General features: G+C 35.2%; 1 protein-coding gene across 1 annotated transcript in view; it reads right to left on the reverse strand.

The window, feature by feature from the left end:
* LOC128662188 (aminopeptidase N) overlaps window positions 1-21395 on the reverse strand; it is a 57609-nt gene that overhangs the window by 23262 nt on the left and 12952 nt on the right. The window contains exons 2-13 of the mRNA XM_053716011.1: window positions 18519-18661; window positions 14646-14782; window positions 13174-13303; window positions 12197-12351; window positions 11879-11992; window positions 11277-11420; window positions 8292-8357; window positions 6206-6271; window positions 4378-4550; window positions 3967-4040; window positions 3566-3699; window positions 2055-2110 (exon numbers count right to left, since the gene is read on the reverse strand). Coding sequence (XP_053571986.1) covers window positions 2055-2110; window positions 3566-3699; window positions 3967-4040; window positions 4378-4550; window positions 6206-6271; window positions 8292-8357; window positions 11277-11420; window positions 11879-11992; window positions 12197-12351; window positions 13174-13303; window positions 14646-14782; window positions 18519-18661 — 1392 coding nt within the window. The remainder of the gene's footprint in view (window positions 1-2054; window positions 2111-3565; window positions 3700-3966; window positions 4041-4377; window positions 4551-6205; window positions 6272-8291; window positions 8358-11276; window positions 11421-11878; window positions 11993-12196; window positions 12352-13173; window positions 13304-14645; window positions 14783-18518; window positions 18662-21395) is intronic.

The raw sequence follows: 21395 nt of genomic DNA on the forward strand, positions 1-21395 counted from the left end.
TTAAAGCCCTTTGCCTGCCTTTTTTTCAAATCCCTAAGACCTAATATCTTTGAGCTCTTATAACTTTTTGTGCATTTTTTTAGAATATTTTTTTTAAGATAGTGTTATTATAAGTGTAATTGTACTTTTTAATGTATTTATTTTTATTTGTTTTGAAAAAACTTTTTTGTTTCACCAGAACTCTAAGGACACTATAATCATTCCAGCGTGAATTGCAATTGTGATCACGTGCTCACATTTACTTTCAACTTGTAATATGAGCGCTACTTCCAATGTGTGCAAACACCCATGATAAACCCCTTTTCACTTGCGCATAACTGTTAGCGCTCCACTCGTAATCTGTCCCTTTACTGCACAGCCTGCTAAAGTAGAGGACTGTCCAGTTGAATACTTAATTAGATAATATAAGTAAATTGGAAAGTTGTTTAAAATTACATGCCCTATCTGAATCATGAAAGTTTAATTTTGACTAGACTGCCCCTTTAAGACAATTTTATTTATGTTATCAGCACAACTAGGGGTGGTTCTAGAGTATTTCATTTTGAGTTAAAAAAGTTGATTGCAAAGCTAAATATCAGGGGTGCAGATGGTACCTCAACTACTTATTCCAACCTTTATTTCTTTTTATATATCTCCTTTTACCTCTCTCCTTGCTCAACATAGAACGCCGGGCAGTATAAAAAGTCACTACCCTGCAAATTTAGGCAGCTGGGAGCTTTGAGTTTTGAGGGTTCTACAATGCTGAATGGGGGTTCACACGGATTACAATGGGCACAATTTGCTGAAGGTTTTCTCCAGTCTGTTCAACAAGTTCTATGTGATACTACTCCCGTAAAGGGACAGTCTAGTCAAACTTATACTTTTATGATTCAGATAGGACATGTGATTTTAAACAAATTTTCAATTTACTTTTATCATCAAATTTGCTTTGTTCTCTTGGTTTTCTTTGTAGAAAAATAAAACCTTGGTAGGCTCAAATGCTATTTTCTAAGCCCTTGAAGGCCGCCTCTTATATTAGTGCATTTTGACATTTTTTAACAGCTAGACAGCTCTAGTTCATGTGTGCCATACAGCTAACACTGTGCTCACTCCATTGGGGTTATTTATGAGTCAGCACTGATTGGCTAAAATGCAACTCTGTCAAAAGAACTGAAATAAGGGGGCAGTTTGAAGAGACTTAGATACAAGGTAAAAAGTATATTAATATAACCATGTTGGTGCAAAACTGGGAAATGGGTAATAAAGGGATTATCTATCTTTTTAAACAGTAACAATTCTGGAATAGACTGTCCCTTTAAGACAAACTAAACTCTAACCTCTTCACCAATATTTTACTCCTTTTTTTTTTCTTTTTTTTGGATGCGGATGAAGGAAGCGGTGCTCGTGGCATTTGGCTCCACATTTATTCTTGTGAAAGTGAAACACACTTTGACTACAAAAAGGCCAGATTACGAGTGGAGCACAAAATTGCGTTTTTGCTAGCATTATATTTGCGCTCCACTCGTGTATACCCGCCCACGCAATTGTGCGCTGGTATTTTAAGTGGCCGACAATATATTTATGTGTCAATATACACATAATAACACATAAATCTATATGTATATAAGCATATACATTTATATTTACAGGGAACACACAGTTCTCATAGACCGCAATGTCAAGGCACTTTTCAGTTCTGGTTTTTTTTCTTACACCCCACACCCACCACATTTAACCCCATAAACCTGCTTCATGCAGTTTGAAAAAAAAAAAAAAGATGTTATTTTTTTATTATTTAAACACAACCTCACACTAAAGTTTGGGAGCAATTGGACCATATTTTGAAAATTAACCAGAGGGCTAGCCTCTAGTCAATTTTCGGAGCACTAATTGCAATGTCACTGGTAATGGCTGGTTATTTATTGCGCACCCACAACTGGCGAATGTGTCCGTTTGCTGGTGCGAGATAAATTAGCGCTCCACTTGTAATCTAGACCTAAATGTGGCTCAGAAAAAAGATTCTTGATCACAGGCCTTGTGCACAGTATATGCACAACATACTTTCTTGCTCTCACCTTGCTAAATTAAAGGCATCATCGATAATCTGAGCACGGTTGATAAGAGGAATAACCTGCAAAATAAATAAATAAAAATTAGTAAGTATCAGTCCCCTTGACTTATCTTATTTTGTGATAAGAATGCATAAAAAAGTTATGGAAAATACATGAACAGAAAATGATACAGGCTGATGACCAATGTATATTAGAGACTACATTATACTAAAGCACAAATGCAATAATGTGCCCACATAAAAGCACTATAGCTTTAAGATTTATTCCACTTAAATTTCAATGATTTAAAAAGGTTGATTTCTATATGGGAAGAACTACAGCAGTGCACAGGGAATAAATGCACACTAATCATTTCAATTAACATTTAATAAATCTACCATAATTACATTAAAGTTAGTTCCAGAATAAAGAAAACCTGAAATCCACATTCATTTCTTTTCATATCTTTTTAACTTATTCAAGCCATCCTCAACGATTTTAGTTTAGAAATTACTCATATATTTCTCACAGCCAGAGACCAGGGATACATGGAGGGGTCATGCTCCCACACTAGACAACTAGGGATCATTTATTTGTAATCAAATTAAAGGGACAGTTTACCCAAAAACTTTCTATTTTTTAATTTGTTCCCAATGATCCATTTTACCTGCTGGAGTGTATTAAATTGTTTACAAATAGCTCCTTAGCCTTTATATTGGCATTTGAAATAGTTGATTTAGCCTGTAGTATCCCTACATATACCGAAAGGTTCTATACCTAGGTATATGCTATTGAGAAAATATGTAAACATAGGCAGCAGAAGAAATTACACTAACAGTGGGAGGTGGAAGAGATAAAGCTCTAAAACGTTCATTTTCAATTGTTCTTTCTAAATATTGTACAGAGATAGAGAAAAGAAAGGGAAGCATTTGAGTGATAAGATAACAAGATCTGGTCGCACTGCAAGCTTACCCTATTTTGATGGGCTGTGGTTCTAAAGAGCAAAGACACCTATTTATTTTGCAAAAAGAAGCATAAATGTGCAATTTCTCACACATTTTATACACTGAAGCTGGAATAACAAGTCATGGGCAACACATTCAGGGAAAAACAAGATTACAGTGAACTGTCTCTTTAATAAATGAAACCCCTGGAGATCATAGGAGAAATCATACCCTTCAGAATTCACTGCCCTCCTCTAAATTCTGTTACTTAGCCAGGGGTCAGCAACCTTGGCTCTCCATTTGTTTTAGAACTACATTTCCCATGGTGCTTAAGTGTCTTCTGGGGAGCCAAGGTTGCTGACCCCTACCCTAGACAATTGGTAAATTAACAAAGATCACAAGTCTTATTCACCTTCATATTCATCATGTGTCATGACATTGGAGGTTACAAATCTTTATTTAAGTTGCGATGTTGCAGTGAGTTTTCCCTCAAGATAATAGTTTCACAAACAGTATTTTAATGCCTTTAGGCTTTAATGTCTAATCTATAAGAGAGCAAAGGCAATAAACATTTGTTCTTAAAACACTTACTTCATGGTTATTCTGTAGCTCCTGCAGAAGTTTGTTCCAGTTTCCATCATCATAATTAACCCTGTAGTAGCCAGTAACATTGATGTTTGCAAGAACCCAGTCATTTCCACTGGTTTTCAACATGCTGTTTGTGTCTAGTCAAGTGGTCAGAATGGGAAAGCATAGACAGTTACAATTCCATAATAAGATAAAAGTATAGAGTACTTGGCTGCTGATAGTTGACTTAGTACTATAAAAAAATCTGTGTAGATAAGGTATAAAAGCCTCTAAATGTAAATACCAATGGCTTTCAAATAAACTTAATTCTGCTCTTGTATAATTCTATATATTATTTTTGTCAGGCAACCACTTGACATGTATAAACCCCAAATCTACTAATCTTTGAAAAGGGTTCGTCTTACCTGTAGCACTTAAGAGCCAGATATTGTTTGTTGAAGAAGTTTTTGTAAAGGTAATTGGCACTTTCCATACGTAACTGTAAAATATTTGGTAAGAATTCATTAAAAATAAATAAGACACATTTTACAATACAAAAAGTTTCTCCTTTTCACAAAAGGTATTTATTTATCACTGTTCTTCCATTTGTAGCATTGCCATAACAGCATTATTACTAGTCCACTTCGTTTTTGATTCCATTTAAAGAACACTAGCATTATTTATACCTAAGGCACTGTTCAAATGAGCTTCTTACTTTGATTTACATGATACAACCCAGTCTCACATTTGTCATATGAACAGAATAACTTCATATTTCAGATATATCTCAAAGCTCTCAAATAGTTGTCTTCTACATATTATTATTTTATACATACTTATAAGGTGATGGACGAGTAACAACTGCATCTGGATCCAAAAGGAAATGCTTCTGGTTTATATTTCCAGTTGTTGTATCTATTGTAACAACTGGGAAGCCCATCTGTAACACCCATGTGTCCATGATCTCGCTGACATTTAGTGGAAGATTTACGGACTCTTCATTCACAGCCTGTGAAAAAGAAGTCACACTATATTAATTTGTAATATTATAGATAAATATGTTTAAAGTCCAATGTTAAAAAAATAATTATACAACTTAATTTTCTGAATAACCCAGCTACTAGATTTAACACAACCTTCATATACCTCTTATCCATTATTTAAAAAAAAAAAAAAAAAAAGGATTGTGGGAAATGTCAAACTAATTTTGTAGTCCAGAGAGAGTTCTCCAGTAACAACCCTGCATTTTATGGTTGTTTCTTTGGTGCCCTTGCTGATTTTATTTGTTCTTTCATTTAGGGCAATAAAGTTAACATGATACAAATTCTACTCATACTAAGATGATACAAATGTTGCTCTAATTTGAGAGAGGTCCACAGGGACAAAAAATAAAAGAATACAAAATATAAAGGGATGGAAGTGACTTTTTAGAGAAAAAAACAAATTGGCACAAAGAAGAGGGAAACTCTGATTGATTAGAACAGGGTGGGTAAATACTGGAATCTATGAAAGCAATTATTACTCACAAACAATCAAAATTTCTAAGAGAAGCTTTGAGGGCCTTTTTTTCTAGCATCAAAACCAAATATTTAATGTTTTCCACCTGTTGACCTGGTGATTAATATCAGCATCAAGGCAGGTCTACAAATTGTAAACGGTCCTCCATATTAACACTGGTAACTATATTGTATGGACATATTTTTTATTAGATAATTAACCTTATCAATACCTAACTGCAATTAATATGTCAAGTAATTTTTCAGAGGCTTACTTGAGATTAACCAGTTAAGGATATTCAAAATCTCTATAAATGACTTTTCTTCTACAGTTGTCCAAAGTAATTCAGCACCAGTGTAGTGTGCTTACTGCCAGGCCTCACATCAAAGACCCAAAAACATACCTAAAGGACAGAGGCAGCAGCACCACTTGAAATAACCTCCAAATGTATTGGAAATACAACAAAGTTAAAACAGTTGCTGTTTTAATTCTGTTGCACTTCCAATAAATTTGGAGATTATTTCAAGTGATGCTGCTGCCTCTGTCCTTTATGCATGTTTTCTTCTACAGTGACAGGATGCGGATAACTTTGTGGAAGAAACTAAAAATGGAGTTCTGGGGACATATGTATCAATGTGCGAGCGGATATGATATGAAGTAGCGTATCATGTCCGCTGCACATCGATAAATGCAGACAGCATATCATTGCAGGTGCAATGCCGCCCCCTGCAGATTTACGGCCAATCGGCCCCTAGCAGGGGGTGTCAATCAACCCGATCATATTCGGTTGCTTTCTGTTTGCAGCTTCAGACCGTTGCTTCATAACTTCTTCAAACTGAAGGCTCGCCGGAAACAAGGGGCATCAAGCTCCAAATGGAGTTTAATAAAATGCCCCCTGGGCTTTAATTAAAAATACAATACATCTCTGTAAAATGCAATAAGGTAATACCTTCTATTTTTAAAGCACTTTGTTTCATGGAGGTTCCTTAGGTGCTTGGTAGGAGTTAGCTTCAGATCAGCAATGCACTACTGGGAACTGGCTAAACACGCCCAGTGACCCATACTCTGCCCTCAGACTGCCCTAACCAACTGGCCTTGATTTGTATTTTAAATGTTATGTTAGGTGAATTGCAATAATTTAATAAGACAAAGAATACAGTTACTTACATTTTGTAAATGAAACCACAAATCACTATACACAGTGTTGTCGTATGAGAACGCTTTCAGGTATTTCTAAAATCAAAATAAAGAAAAATTATGATAACTATTGTTTATACTATTTTTCATGGAACGTTTCTATAGATTCAACATTTTACTTAAATAAAAACAGACACTCTACTATAGAAAATGGGCTAATTAACCTCACATAATGCTCTTGATTTGTCAACTAGCTTATGAAAATAAGTTATCCTCAATGGAGGAGCTGATAGAAGCGGGATTCCAATTTTTTAAAAACTGGTTAGCATACCATCAATGCTACTCATTTATATATATAAATACCCATGTTAACAAGAGAAATATGCTACAATCATTGAACATTTTGAAACACTCTGCAGAACCCCCCCAACTCTTTTTCTTTACATACACACTATTGCAACAAGTTACACCATGATACATTCCATACTATATAGATAGATGGTGCACTGAACTCAACATAGTTTTAACCTATACTGATACATGTTACATCTTTTCTGCATTTGCTAAATCGTTGATTTCTGGTTGGTTGTGAGAACTAAACATAAAAGAATTCTGCAAAGAGGATACTTAACTCCTGCAAGATGCAAAACAATTTATGAGCTATATCAGGAAAAGTGTTGGCGATACAGGGAACCGGTAGGACATATGGCACATTTGGTGGCAATGCTCCAAATTAACACTTTTGTGGTTGGAAGAAAATTCAGAATTTTCCAAACTTATTTTTATTATTTTTTACTCACTATACCACTAGACCCTCTTATCTGGCTATTCAATAACACCCCAAAAAAATCACAGTCCCATAGAAAAAATGATTTAATATAGGTTGCAACAGTATTAAAATACTCATAATTGGAGAAGCAATGCTATCCCTAATACATCAGAATGGATACAAGAATGTAATTACAGTCTACAATTAGAAGAATCTTTTTATATTAAATTTAAATGTACTAACATATGTGATCAGATGAACATTTTATGGGAGGAATATATTTCCTTGAAATGTCTTACTCAAAATACTCTATCTGAGACTGGATGACTCTTGAAAAATGTGACATTAGTTTATTACTAGATGGCTGCACATTATTCTCCCTCTGTCTATTTATTGTCTAAAAATTAGAATGTTTTTCTAATACCTACAGTTGATTTACCTGATCATTGGAGATAGGATTGGTAAAATGAGGATCTTGTCTAGATGCTTTGGGTTAGATTACAAGTGGAGTGCTAACTTATCGCACACCCGTGAATGGGCAAACTCACATATTTATGAGTGCTCGATAAATAACCAGCCATTATAAGTGATCAAATCTGATTTCTAGTTAATTTTAAAAATATCCCCCAATTGCCCCAAAAGTAAAGTATATTGTATTTTTTTTAATAAAATGCACAAAGCAGTTTTTAGGGATTAAAGTTGGCAGGTGTGGGGTGTTAGAAAATTGCCATTGTATGTGTTCCCTGTAAATATATATGTATATGCTTATATACATGCTTTTATATATATATATATATATATATATATATATGTATGTATGTATGCTTATATACATATATATTTATGATTTTCTATGTGTATATACACATATAAACACATACATATATATGTATATAATATATATTCATATACATATATTTAACATTTGCTGCCCATCGCTGCCCGATTTACCCCCTTCACTGCGCTAGGTTCTCAGCCATGTCCTATTGGGGCCTATGAAAGTGAGCAAAGTCGCATTTGCGTTGTGTGTGCTGCTATTACTAAGTTGAGCTCAAATATCGTTTAAGCGACAGCAATCTTTTGCCCTCCATTTGTAATCTAGCCCTTTATTCTTTATAAAAGATGTTATGCATGCTGTTCTATAATTGAAACTGTAACCAGAATTGTATAATTGATATCTTGATAAAAAATTGTATTCTTGCTCGTTTAATTTAAATAATAATAAAAAATAATGTTGAAAAACAAACACTCTACACTAAATGGTTTGGTATTTTTCTAGACCATATCAGTCTAATATTCTGACCATTAAATATTCTATTTGTCTAGTGTCAAAATGAGGCTACTTACCTCCAGTCCTTTTACAAAAATAGGCTCTGTGAGAAATTCAGACAACATCCGAATAACTGAAGCTCCCTAAAAGAGAAACAATTTAGCAAAACATTAATAAAACAGTGGAAATCACCACGTTCATCTTTGTATTTGAAAATAATGTTGTTCTACAGTTTGTGGTCTTCTTACGTTTGTGGTCTGGTCTTTTTGTGCATCCCACCCATGGTTGACCTCAGCTCTACAGACCTCTATTATTTATAGCCACAATACCTACTCTGCCACGCAAGGTGACCCTTTACACAACGTTACCTCTCGTCTCCTTTTTCCATTAATATGTCTATGTGACTGCATATGTCATGGGTGTCTAGGGAGGAGGACACATTTCCTCCTTATAATTAAGCTTACAAACCCACCATGTTTAAAATTATGCACACCAAGCAATTTCCCCCTGCACTTCATCCTGCCTGTAATATTATTATGTTCAGGGCATTTTCTTGCTCCCCCCAGAAAAAAAAAGTATGTGGATGACCATGATTATATTATGTTGCAGATGAAAAAAATGGTGACATTTAGAGCCTGAGCTATTGATTTGATCTATCTAAGGATATGTCTGGCTGTAAGTGAAAATTAAAATAAAAAAATAAAATAATAAAAATAAATAAATAATAATATATACACACACACACAAAGCAATTTATTTGTGCCTCTAAAAAATAAATAAATAAAACGATAAAATAAAAAAAACCATAGTGTAATATAGCAAAAATTATATTGAATTATTAGATGGCCAAATGGCTACTCACATAGCAAGAGCTACAATAGCTCTATGAACTTCTACTCGCTGATGTCATGTAAGGGGTTAGAGCCCATGAACTAAAGACTGATCTGGATAAGTGGTAGTCAATCCAATCAATGTGGCATTTTATGTTTGTATTTTTTTTTTTTTTAATAAATCCACTTTGAAGTTGATGATGTTTGGAGTTTACTGGGTGCCAGACCAGCTGATCTTGTTATGTGAGTGAACATTTGGCCATCTATTAATTCAATAACATTTTTGCAGTATTACACTATTGTGTTTTTTATTTTATTTTTTGAGGCACAAAGAAATTGCTTTGTATATTATATTATACCAACACTATTAGAAGCTTCACAAGACCACTACAGCGTATCCTTTAGGTTATTTATGTGTATATATATGTTTTTTCTCTTTATTTTCCGCTTGTATGTTTTCATTTTTTAAGTGATTATTTAGACAAAAATGTATATTCGAGTACTCTTAGGGCTCCATTTATGAAGCAGCGGATGCTACTTCAGAGTCCCATCATTTCAGGCTTGCCTGAAACATAAGTTAAGAAGCAGCGTTTCCTTAACCTGTCCGCTACCTTTTAGGTGGCGGATTAAAATCCTTCCGATACGATCAGGATGATTGACGGCCCCTGCTAGAGGCCGATTGGCCGCCAGTGAGCAGGGGGCGGCATTGCACAAGCATTTCACCAGAAATGCTTGTGCAATGTTAAATGACGACAGCGGATGATGTCAGCATTAAGCGATGTCGAGCGGACATGATTCGCTTCTCGACTGATAATAAATCTACCCCTTAAAACTTATGCACTGGGCAAAATATTATCAGTGAGTGAGTTAAAGGGCCATAACCGTGCATAAAGAAATGGGTCTCAACGGGTTGCCAAAGGGTTAAACATATATTAAAGATAGCTCCAGAGTAACAATGCACAACTGGGAGCTAGCTAAACACATCCAGTGAACCAATGACAACCAATGACAACAGGCATATGCCAACCAATGACAAAATGTTAATTTGGTTTGTTACTTTGTACGATAAAGTTTGCCTGTAACCTTTCATATTTCATAAATATGGTATTTATAAATGATATGCCTGGCTTTTTTTGTGTATATTAAATGTTAGATTGATGCACTGGCTCATTGAGTTTATAGAGGAGTTTTTTGAAGTAGTATACCATAGCAAATTGCTCTGCAACTCTCGAATCCTAAGATGTATCTCTTGTACAGAGAGTAAAAAGAGATTGAGGAGGGAGGGGAGAAAGATAGTTAAAGGGATAGTAAGTCCAAATTAAACTTTCATGATTCAGATAGGCACGCGATTTCTTTCTAACTTTCTAATTTACTTTTATCATGACATTTGCTTTGTTCTCTTGGTATTCTTAGCTGAAAGCTAAACCTAGGTAGTCTTATATGCAAATTTCTAAGCCCTTGAAGGCCATCTCTTATCTAAATGCTTTTGACTTTTTTCCACAGCTAGAGGGCCTTAGTTCATGTGTTTCTATAAATAACATTGGGCTCATGCACGTGGAATTATTTAAGAGTCAGCACTAATTGCCTGAAATGTAAGTCTATCAAAAGATCTAAGATAAGGAGGCAGTCTGCAGAAGCTTAGATACAAGGTAACCACAGAGGTAACAAGTATATTTCTATAACAGTGTTAGTTATGCAAAACTGGGGAATGGTAAATAAAGGGATTATCTATCTTTTTAAACAATAACATTTTTGGTGTTTACTTTCCCTTTAAGAGATAGAAGGGAGAGATGCTAATTATTAAAAAATCCTGCTATGACCTTCCATACCTGTCAGCCCTCTCTTTCTCACTTCAACAACTTCCTATTTCTATCCAGCTATTGTCTTACCCAGAACCACCAAGTTCATGTTGATAACTGCTATGCACTTAATTTTGAAAATCTATTGCTGTATGAAGCATTATTTAATTTGTTAAGGTATAAAATAAAAAAATATTAAAAATGACTGCATAATAATGTGTTTCACAATGGCTAAACATATGCAAAGAGGGGTGAGTAGTGGGTGTGGTGTGGTCAGGTAGTGGGTAGGATCAGAAGTGTCGAGAAACATTTTGGCCTGGTAAAAAAATAAAGATTGAAACTAACAAATGAAAATGCGTACACATTTTTATCTGAAAACAATTTTACTCTGTTATTCACTAATGAAGTCGACAAGTAATGGAATATATTTTACCTTGCTGTAAGCTATGGAGTCAAACAGTTCACTTATTTCAGCTGGAGTGTTCACTTCATCTTCGCTTGATGTGAGTGGATGGGATGACGTCAGAGCATCAACAGCCATTACTCTGTGGACGTCATTGAGCACTGTTAAGTCTTTCTGTAAAAGATGTAACAAAGAAGGAAAGAGCATTAGTGTGGAACTTAATATCACATTTAGAATAAGCTCTTTTTTTGTACAGCTTTATGTTTAGTTATACAAAGGTCTGGATTTCCAAATCAGACAAAGAAACCCGCATGACTATGGTTAAGGTAACATTTTTTTAAATGTCTTAATGAATTTGGCTTTTTATCTTGTGATATTTCCCTTTATGAATTCTAAACATTTGTAGAAAATCTACAGCAAATTTTATGTAACAGATACCACAAATATGGAAGTTATCGCCCAAAGGAAGATGCTATCAGCAATACGCCAAAAAAGATTTTTATCACGGAGCATAAAATGTAGGCGCAGTATAGGGTCTGTATGGCTTAAATTCTTCGTGGCATCTTTAGACAATCTGATTTAGTATTATTGCTCTAGAGTTTGTGATAAATAACTATAAGAAAAGGACCTACTATGTTCCATTCCTTCTCTGCTTCGTGTGCTCCCAAGTATTCTACATAGGAAGCAAAACCTTCATTCAGCCACAGATCATTCCACCACCTTATAGTCACAAGGTTTCCAAACCACTAAAATGTAAAGTAAATAAAGAGAGAGATTAAAACCAATGGAAACATTTTGTTACCTTCTTTTTTTTTGTCAATAAATCAGAATAATAAAAATTTACAATTAAGGCAACAATATTGTATTATAGCTTCTGTTAAACAATACATGTGCAATAATAATGTATCACATGACGCTACTATATGTGTAATTATAATGATACAATGTACCTGATGGGCAAGTTCATGGGCTATCACTGTGACCACTCTCTCCTTGTTGCCAATGGATGATACAGCAGGATCAAATAGCAGAGCAGTTTCCCTGTATGTCACCAGACCCCAGTTCTCCATAGCGCCCGCATTAAAATCAGGTAGTGCTATCTGATCTGCAAGAGTTTATTTTAACAAAAGAATTAGTAGTTAAACATCATACACTTAGCAAAGGTATTAGAAGAGGAAATATATAATTGTTACTTCAGGTAATATTACTGTATCTTGTTCTCTCAGAATCATGTATATCATGCAGTATGTATTCTGTTGAGAAACGTCTGAACATCCTAATGCTACATAAATGCAGAATGTCTATTGTTTATCTTCACAGTGTTAAGAAATCATGGCTGATGCTGGTGTAAAATAGCATTTAACAAAATTATACAAACATTCTAGGGATGTGCAAATGTTTTACAATATTTCGAAAAATGAAACTAATAATTGTTTGTTTCCAATTTCAAATGTTTGTACAACATTACTAACATGTTTTTAAATGTAATATTCAATTCAAATTTTTCTAATAACTCAATTTGAATGATGCAATATTCTAATTTGAAAAATTTGAATTGATATATTTGCAATAGTATTTCTAATGCTCTCTTTAAATGTAATCGAATTATGCAATATTCGAAATAGAAACATTCAAATTTATATATTTGAATCTATTATGTGTCAATTTACTATATTCTCTACCTCTTGAACCATTGAACTTCTGAATATTATTTGTTAAATCGAATATTACAATCAAGATTTTGAACTTGGATATTCAATCTAATTATGAACATTCAAAAACAAAAAGTAACATTCCAAAATCAGAAATAACAATTGATTACCGAATTGTAATGGATTTTCATTCTTATCAACATTTGATTGTCCAAAACAAATGTCCACAGGACTAATCGTTCTACCCAACAAATTTGCCCATCCCTAATACACACCTGATTTTACCAGAGGGTACGGGGTGCTATAATATTTCTCGAAGAATTCCAGAATTGGCCTTGTGACATTTAGTGCATACTGTCCTTGATCTTTAATAATTTTTTTGCGTCCCCAGATCTGAACCTGAACCTGAAACAAATAAATACAAATGTGAAAACATAAATAAATGTAATGACTACATTGATTATAACAGGATTAAGCTACATCTCACTTTGTCCACAATATCCAAAGACACCAAAGGCCTCTCTAGTTTATTCTATAATTATGCTGGTCTATGGAGACAACTCACAAAAAAAAAGAAAAGAAAAAGAAAAGATAAGCACTTTAGTGAAAAGCTGCACAAAACAACTCTGGATTTGTAGAGATTTGCTAAAGCTTTGTCCTCTTTTCATTCTTTCATGAACATAAAAATTTGAGGGGGTTGAAGAGGCTGTTTTCTTAGTGAATGTATAGGATGTACTGTTTAATGCTATGTGTCAGTTTCTTCCTGATATCAGTGAATCAAGAGCCTGCCAGACCCAAAACAATACCACTGGTCCCTTTTGGGGCAGCTGCAGACACACACACCGCTGCACATTCTGTCTATGTTTTTTATATCCAGCCATATTGCTTTTTACCTCTTTCTGATGTACAGTTCAGTTCATAAGTATTTATACAGTGACACAAGGTTTATTGTTTTGACTTGGTAGTCCAGCACTTTGGATTTTAAATAAAACAATGACTAAAAGTTTAAAGTGCAATGACTAAAAAGATAGATAATCCCTTTTATTACCCATTCCCCAGTTTTGCATAATCAACACAGTTATATTAATATACGTTTTACCTCTGCGATTACCTTGCATCTAAGCCTCTGCAGACTGCCCCCTTATTTCACTTCTTTTGATAGACTTAAATTTTAGCCAATCACTGATGACTCAATAAATCCATGGGAGTGAGAACAATGTTATTTATATGGCACATATGAACTAGCTCTGTCTAGCTGTGAAAAACTTTTAAAATGCACTGAGATAAGAGGCAGCATTCAAGGGCTTAGAAATTACTATATGAGACTACCTAGGTTTAGCTTTCAACAAAGAATACCAAGAGAACAAAGCAAATTTCATGATAAAAGTAAATTGAAAAGTTTAAAATGGCATACCCTATCTGAATCATGAAAGTTCAATTTTGACTAGACTGTCACTTTAAGCATGCAAATACCCTCAAATTAAAAGTGACATACTGCACTATTGTCAGTCACTCTTTCATTTCAAATCCAGGGTTTTAATAAAACAAGAATAAAGAATTTAAGAATAAAAAACACTTCTGTTAATGTCTATGGAAAATAATTTTCAGCTATTAAATGGATAAATGCTAAAAAGTTAAAAGTGTGTTTTGTTGAAGGGGAATTATTGACGGGGACATCAGGAATGTAAAATTTAATATGCTATCAATGACCAATGAAAATCTTTCTGTAAACCAACACCAAACCTACCTGACTGCCATTGTTTGGAGCCTCAATGTAGTCAAAGTCAGAAACAATGAATGCCAAAAGATATGTGGACATCTTTGGGGTTCTGGCAAACATTGTGGTATTCCATGCTACTCCACCGACATTAGCTGCCGTACTGCCTATAAATATAAATTCTTCATTAGAGAAGATGTTTTATAAATACATTTTGAAGACTAATAAAACCAGGGAGAATCCAGCCTATAAGGTTAAATGTCACAAGAGGTCACTATGTTAAAAAGTCTTAATTAATGTAAACCAGACTATGAGAAGTCCATGGAGATTATGTACATGTGGAGCCATTAGGTTAACTGAGCATTGTATATACATTTTGTTACACTTAAGGGACACTCTACTCCAGAACTTTTATTGTTTAAAAAGATAAATAATCCCTTTATTACCCATTCCCCAGTTTTGCATAACCAACAAAAGCTTCTGCAGACTGCCCCCTTATTTCAGTTCTTTTGACAGACATACATTTTAGCCAGTGAGGGCTGACTCTCTGAGCACAATGTTATCTATATGACACACATGAACTAGAAGTGTCTAACTGTCAAAAGCTGTCAACATGCATTGAGATACAAGGCAGTTCAATGGCTTAGAAATTAGCATTTGAGCCTAACTAGGTTTAGCTTTCCACAAAGAATACTAAGAGAACAAAGCACAATCATGAAAGTTTAATTTTGACTAGAATGTCCCTTTAATGTATCATTTAAGTGTATTAGCACAACCTTTTGAATCTGAACATGTTTTTATGCTGGGTCTTGTTGACAATTTTGGTAGTTCTATAATAGGTTATCATTTGAATTTGTGCAAAAATAAAATTTTCAAAAACAAAAGCCTAAGTAGCTGATTCAGTAGAGGGAGTTTAAATTTTTTTCCTCTGTTGCATCTAAAAATAGTTTGAAAAATGATAATTTATTTAAATTAAAAACTGGAAGTCCCTGCCATGAATAAAATGACTTTTTTTTGTTTTGTTTTCATGTGTGTTAAGATGTTTGCATGTCCATTAACACAAATGTAATACATGTCCTTACCAGCCAGTCAATTGAATGAATCAGTTGTGCACAAACATGCAAACCCTGTTAGTTTCAGTATAAATGTAACTGGCTCTTGACAATCTTTTTTTTTTTTTTTTTTCAATTTTTTTGAGGAAAGAATAAATAAGTAATTGTGCACAGTACATATAAAGATAACAATGTAGCAATCATTTGATGTACAAGAGTAATGCTAATCCTCATTTTTCTACCCATAAAAACACTGTTACAGGCTGCTCTTGGATCTTTCTGCTATCTTTGTAAATGTCCAGGGGCTTATATTGAAAACAAAAACAAAAACAAACAAGAAACAATATGCATCTAACGTAAAATAGTAAAATATAAAGCATAACGTATTTTGATATTATAGATGCATAAACCAAAGCTGATCTCCTCAACTTAACTAGACTCACACATTAACATTTAAATGGCGTTTGTAGTTTCTTACGATATACACATAAGCAATAAGAAGACCGTACCCACTTCTCCTTTATCATGCTGCTTTAAATACTTTAAATTAGCTATACTTATGTTTTCCATAAGAAGAGTTGTGCTCTGTTTCTGGAACAAGATACCAGACGGTGTTTCCTAATAGACCAAAACCGTTCAAAGTCCTTCTTAAGTGTACTGTCAATGTAAGGCTCCTTTCCCTGCAGATGTAAAATTTGTTACTGAGAACTCAGGTGCAACCCCGGCCGCAGGCCGCAAGTGGATTCCAGCCAAGCCCTATCTTGTCATTGTGGAGCCAAGGCTTTGTTCTGTATTTGTAATCCTTCTCTGACTGTTAGAGTCTTTGTGGGAGCCTCCCCAACCCCCACAAAGAGCTCTCAAGGGTACATAAAGGTATTACAAGCATTCAGTGCTTCCCAGAGGACAATAAATGGAGTGTTGTGTCATAATACATTTGGTCCATTTTCTATATCAATCAGTTTTAGCGCATTAAGCCATTGAATATTAACCTCAAATCTAATGTGCAAATAAATACATGCATAACAACTCGTGACAATTGTATTTTAAATGAGACATATAAACACAGAAAACCAACTTGAATATTATTTATGTTGTCATTTTCTTTAATCGTTGCTTGTCCATACCCAACACTCATGGGAAATCTAGCCCCCTTCATAACATAACAATAAGGAGAAATCGACTCTAGTGTCCACCAGACTAGTGAGCGGTAAATCACCAGCACATCTTTTCACCTGATTAATATGGATCATATCCTGGTGCTCACTCAGGGCCATCTTTGTGTATAGATCGGGCGTGGTGCCAGGCAGCATATCAAGTGCTCCATCATAGAATGCGGGGTCTGGAGTGTCGCTCTGATGTTTTGTATGAAGCAAGTTACCAGGTATGTTTAAGCCCGTAGTTTCAATGCGTTCCCGTTTCTGTTGCTTGACAGAGCTGGGTCCCCCCTCATCTCTGTAATCCTGCATCATAGTGGTGTCGGAGATTGACTGCTGGCAGTAGCGTGGAGTAAACTCCATTTTGGATTGGCATGTATAGTTTTCCCGCCTTGAGGATTCCAGCATCAACCATTGGGGTGCGCTTCCATCACCAGTCCCCGATCCGATTGCAGGTTCCATATATTTAATGTTAGTTTGCTGTTGTGTAGGCATCGATGCAGTCTTATGGTATAGGAGTGTGGGCTTTCCCTGCATATGTGTATTGGTTAGGTCAGACTCACCACGCTGCGTAGTCACTTTATCCTCCTGTGCTATAGCTAATTGGTCTGGTAATGCTACATGGTCAGTTCCTCTCACTCTATTGATGAGGAGTTGCAATTCTCGCTCTGAGGGTGTTTTATCAATCAAAGCCTGTAGCATAGCTTCTAATTTGGCAAAGCGATTATCTGACATATCGCAAAGCTCTCTGCTCACCATTGCAGTATTCTTCTGTAACTGAGTTCTCTTTGACGCCAGTATATCTTGTGCTAACATGCGTTGTCTCTGTGAGATGGAAAAGGCTGTGAAGAGTCTAAGGTGAAACTTTATCTGTAAGATGCGACCAGCTTCGATAGATTACCCCGGAGATCCGGGGGGGGGGGGGGACGCTGCCTGCGAGTTTTGCCGCCGCTGCAGGCCTCTTTTGTCCAGTTTCAACCCAGGGGTCATAAACACAGCAGGCTATAGTAGATAAGTCACTCTTTTTGTAGTTGAATGCTGTATAATCTGAGCTATAATCGGCGGATTATTGTCACCTCGCCCGGAGCTCAAGAAACATGCGACTGCTCAGAGCCGCTACTTGGAAATGCCCCCCAACAATCTTTTTTCATACAAAAATATTTGTATCATTTTTAATTCATGATATTTAATATCCAGTTAGAACCTTTTAAGGAACATAATTGATATTTTCTCCTTATATATTCTAACTATCCCTTAGGATACAAAAGTGCCCTAACTTGAAATGGTTGAGAGTACCCATGGGTTTGATCTAATGATTGGACAAACATTGCTAAGATGAATGTGTCTTTGCAGGTCTGCGTTTGATACTCCTCTGCTATTCAGAAGTTCAACTATAAATTGACTATTTCATATTCAAATTCCCAGAAAGATATAAAACAAAACAAACACATACATTGATCCCCAGAGTTTAGTAAATGGAAGTTTATTTGTTAGTAACATCTTGTGTATTCTGCACTACCCAAAACTGGACATGTAAATTTACTGTGTTCTGCCCCTTGATTGTGGTGCAGAATATAAATGGCAAAACCGTATTTACAAATTTCTGTTTTAATTGAGGTTATGGTCTAAGTATTTACCAATAACCTATAACCCTGATTTATATTATCACAAAAGTTTGCAGCAAGAAAAGCACTTACTGATTGCTGGCATGTTTGAAATTGCCTTGTATTCTGGCTTGTGTATCAAGGTGATATTGAAGGTAGCTTTCATTGCTGGCTCATCAAAGCAGGGGAAAGCTTTCCTTGCATCAGGAGCCTGCATCTGGGTTGTAGCGATAATCCTGTGAACAAAAATAATATTTAAGTCTGAAAGCGCACTGTCATGTCAGTTATTTGAGTACCAGCAGTCAGAGATTTTCTTTAGTATGATATTGTAATGCACTGATCTTGCAGAGAACTAAAAACACAAACCAAAGTGAGGACATTTAAAAGGAATATTCGATAAGATGCTGGTGGTGCCATTTAATAAGTCAGTGCTTCATTATAAATTCTTTATTTCACATAACAGTGGAATAACACACACCAGAACTACACACCAATTATAGAGAAAAAAAAGATAAAATGTTATAAATTTGTTCAGTTTTACAATGTAATTATTGTTTTAAGGCAGGCACAGGGACCAAACAAATTAGTGCAGTGCCGATTAATGCAAAATTTGTAACTAAATTTCTCCATCCCTTTGCAAGTAAAAACCCCTTTGAATAAAACTTTGGGACTTCTTTTCTTAGATTAGAAAGTAGATGGTTTTTCCATTTTTGTTGCATTCGTCCAAAAACGCTAAAACAATTGGCCCCTTTAATTAAAAATTAATAAATGGCTGCATGTGGCCAAAAACTTTAGTTCACTTGTGAGGTTAAAATCATTATTATAATACAATCTTTATATTAAATGGTACCGGAACTGCAGTGTGAAATTACATTTTATCACAGTTTAAACCGTTTCTCTAAAGTCAAGAAAGCCTTTAAAAGTTCAAGTTTACAAAATTATAAATTTACACTATTCAATAGAGATTTAGCATTGTTCTTGGCAGTAAATTGATGTATGTGTCCTTGCCAAGTCCTCAAGCCATTAAATAGATAAAAAAACGGAATAAATAATATAAAATTAAAATATATATTTTTTGTGCTGCTGACTTGTAGTGCTAGCACTAGCTTTTACTTTAAAAGAAAGGTAAAGTCAACATTTACATTTCATGATTCAGATAGAGCATGTAATTTTAAACAACTTTCCATATTTCTTCTTTTATCTCATTTACTTTGTTCCTTTGGTATCCTTTGTTGAAAAGCACACCTAGGTTCATAAGAAGCAAAGCACAACTGGGAGCTGGGAGCTGATTGGTGGCTGCATTATATGCCTCTTCTCATTGGCTCATTCGTTCAGCTAGCTCTCAGTAGTGCATGCTGTTCCTTCAGCAAAGGATAATAAGAGAATGAAGCTTATTTTGATACTAGAAGTAAAGATCATGAAATACATATTATTGGTTCATTTAACTTAATTTAAGTTTAAGCTTCTGTCAAGCTATTCCTCTGCTTCCCTTAAACAGTTGCCAAAATAGGAAATAGCAGCGAAATAGATTTTTGTTAAGAAATTCCAAACAATTGGTCCAAACAATTTTTTTTTTGTCTGTGCACATGGTTATTAAAAAGGCCTAGATAAGAACCTGACGGGAAACTACCACTGAGCCAATCGGCAGTGCTAATCGTACAGCAGGGATGAGTGACTAGCGCTGCTGATTGGGTAAGCATCAGTTTTCTCTAAGGACCAGCATTGTTCTGCAGTTCCCAAGTGGTACATTACCAATTGCCTAGATTTAGAGTTCTGCGTTAGCCGTCAAAACCAGCGTTAGGGGGTCCTAATGCTGGTTTTGGCCGCCCGCTGGTATTTAGAGTCAGTCAGGAAAGGGTCTATCGCTCACTTTCCAGCCGCGACTTTTCCATACTGCAGATCCCCCTACGCCAATTGCGTAGCCTATCTTTTCAATGGGATCTTTCTAACGCCGGTATTTAGAGTCTTGGCTGAAGTGAGCGTTAGAAATCTAATGCCAAAACTCCAGCCGCAGAGAAAAGCCAGGAGTTAAGAGCTTTCTGGGCTAACGCCGGTTCATAAAGCTCTTAACTACTGTGCTCTAAAGTACACTAACACCCATAAACTACCTATGTACCCCTAAACCGAGGCCCCCCCACATCGCCGCCACTCTAATAATTTTTGTACCCCTAATCTGCTGCCCCTAACACAGCCTCACCTACATAATAGTTATTAACCCCTAATCTGCCCCCCCAACTATTTATTAGCTACCTAGTTAAAATAAATACAAAATTACCTGTAAAATAAATCCTAACCTAAGTTACAATTAAACCTAACACTACACTATCAATAAATTAATTAAATAAAATACCTAAAATGATCTACAATTAAACCTAACACTACACTATCAATAAATAAATTAAATACAAATACCTACAAATAAATACAATTAAATAAACTAACTAAAGTACAAAAAATAAAAAAAGAACTGTTACAAAAAATAAAAAAATTGTTTACAAACATTATAAAAATATTACAACAATTTTAAGCTAATTACACTTACTCTAAGCCCCCTAATAAAATAACAAAGCCCCCAAAATAAAAAAAATGCCCTACCCTATTCTAAAATAAATATTGAAAAGCTCTTTTACCTTACCAGCCATTAAAAGGGCCTTTTGCGGGGCATGCCCCAAAGAATTCTGCTCTTTTGCCTGTAAAAAAACATACAATACCCCCCCTAACATTACAACCCACCACCCACATACCCCTAATCTAACCCAAACCCCCCTTAAATAAACCTAACACTATGCCCCTGAAGATCTTCCTACCTTGTCTTCACCACGCCGGGTATCACCGATCCATAGAGAAGAGGGTCCGAAGTCTTCCTCCTATCCGGGGCTGAAGAGGTCCATCATCCGGCTGAAGTCTTTATCCAAGCGGGGGCTGAAGAGGTCCATCATCCGGCTGAAGTCTTTATCCAAGCGGGGGCTG

The sequence above is a fragment of the Bombina bombina genome, chromosome 6 (genome assembly GCF_027579735.1).
Source record: "Bombina bombina isolate aBomBom1 chromosome 6, aBomBom1.pri, whole genome shotgun sequence".
In the NCBI taxonomy this organism is placed as follows: Eukaryota; Metazoa; Chordata; class Amphibia; order Anura; family Bombinatoridae; genus Bombina; species Bombina bombina.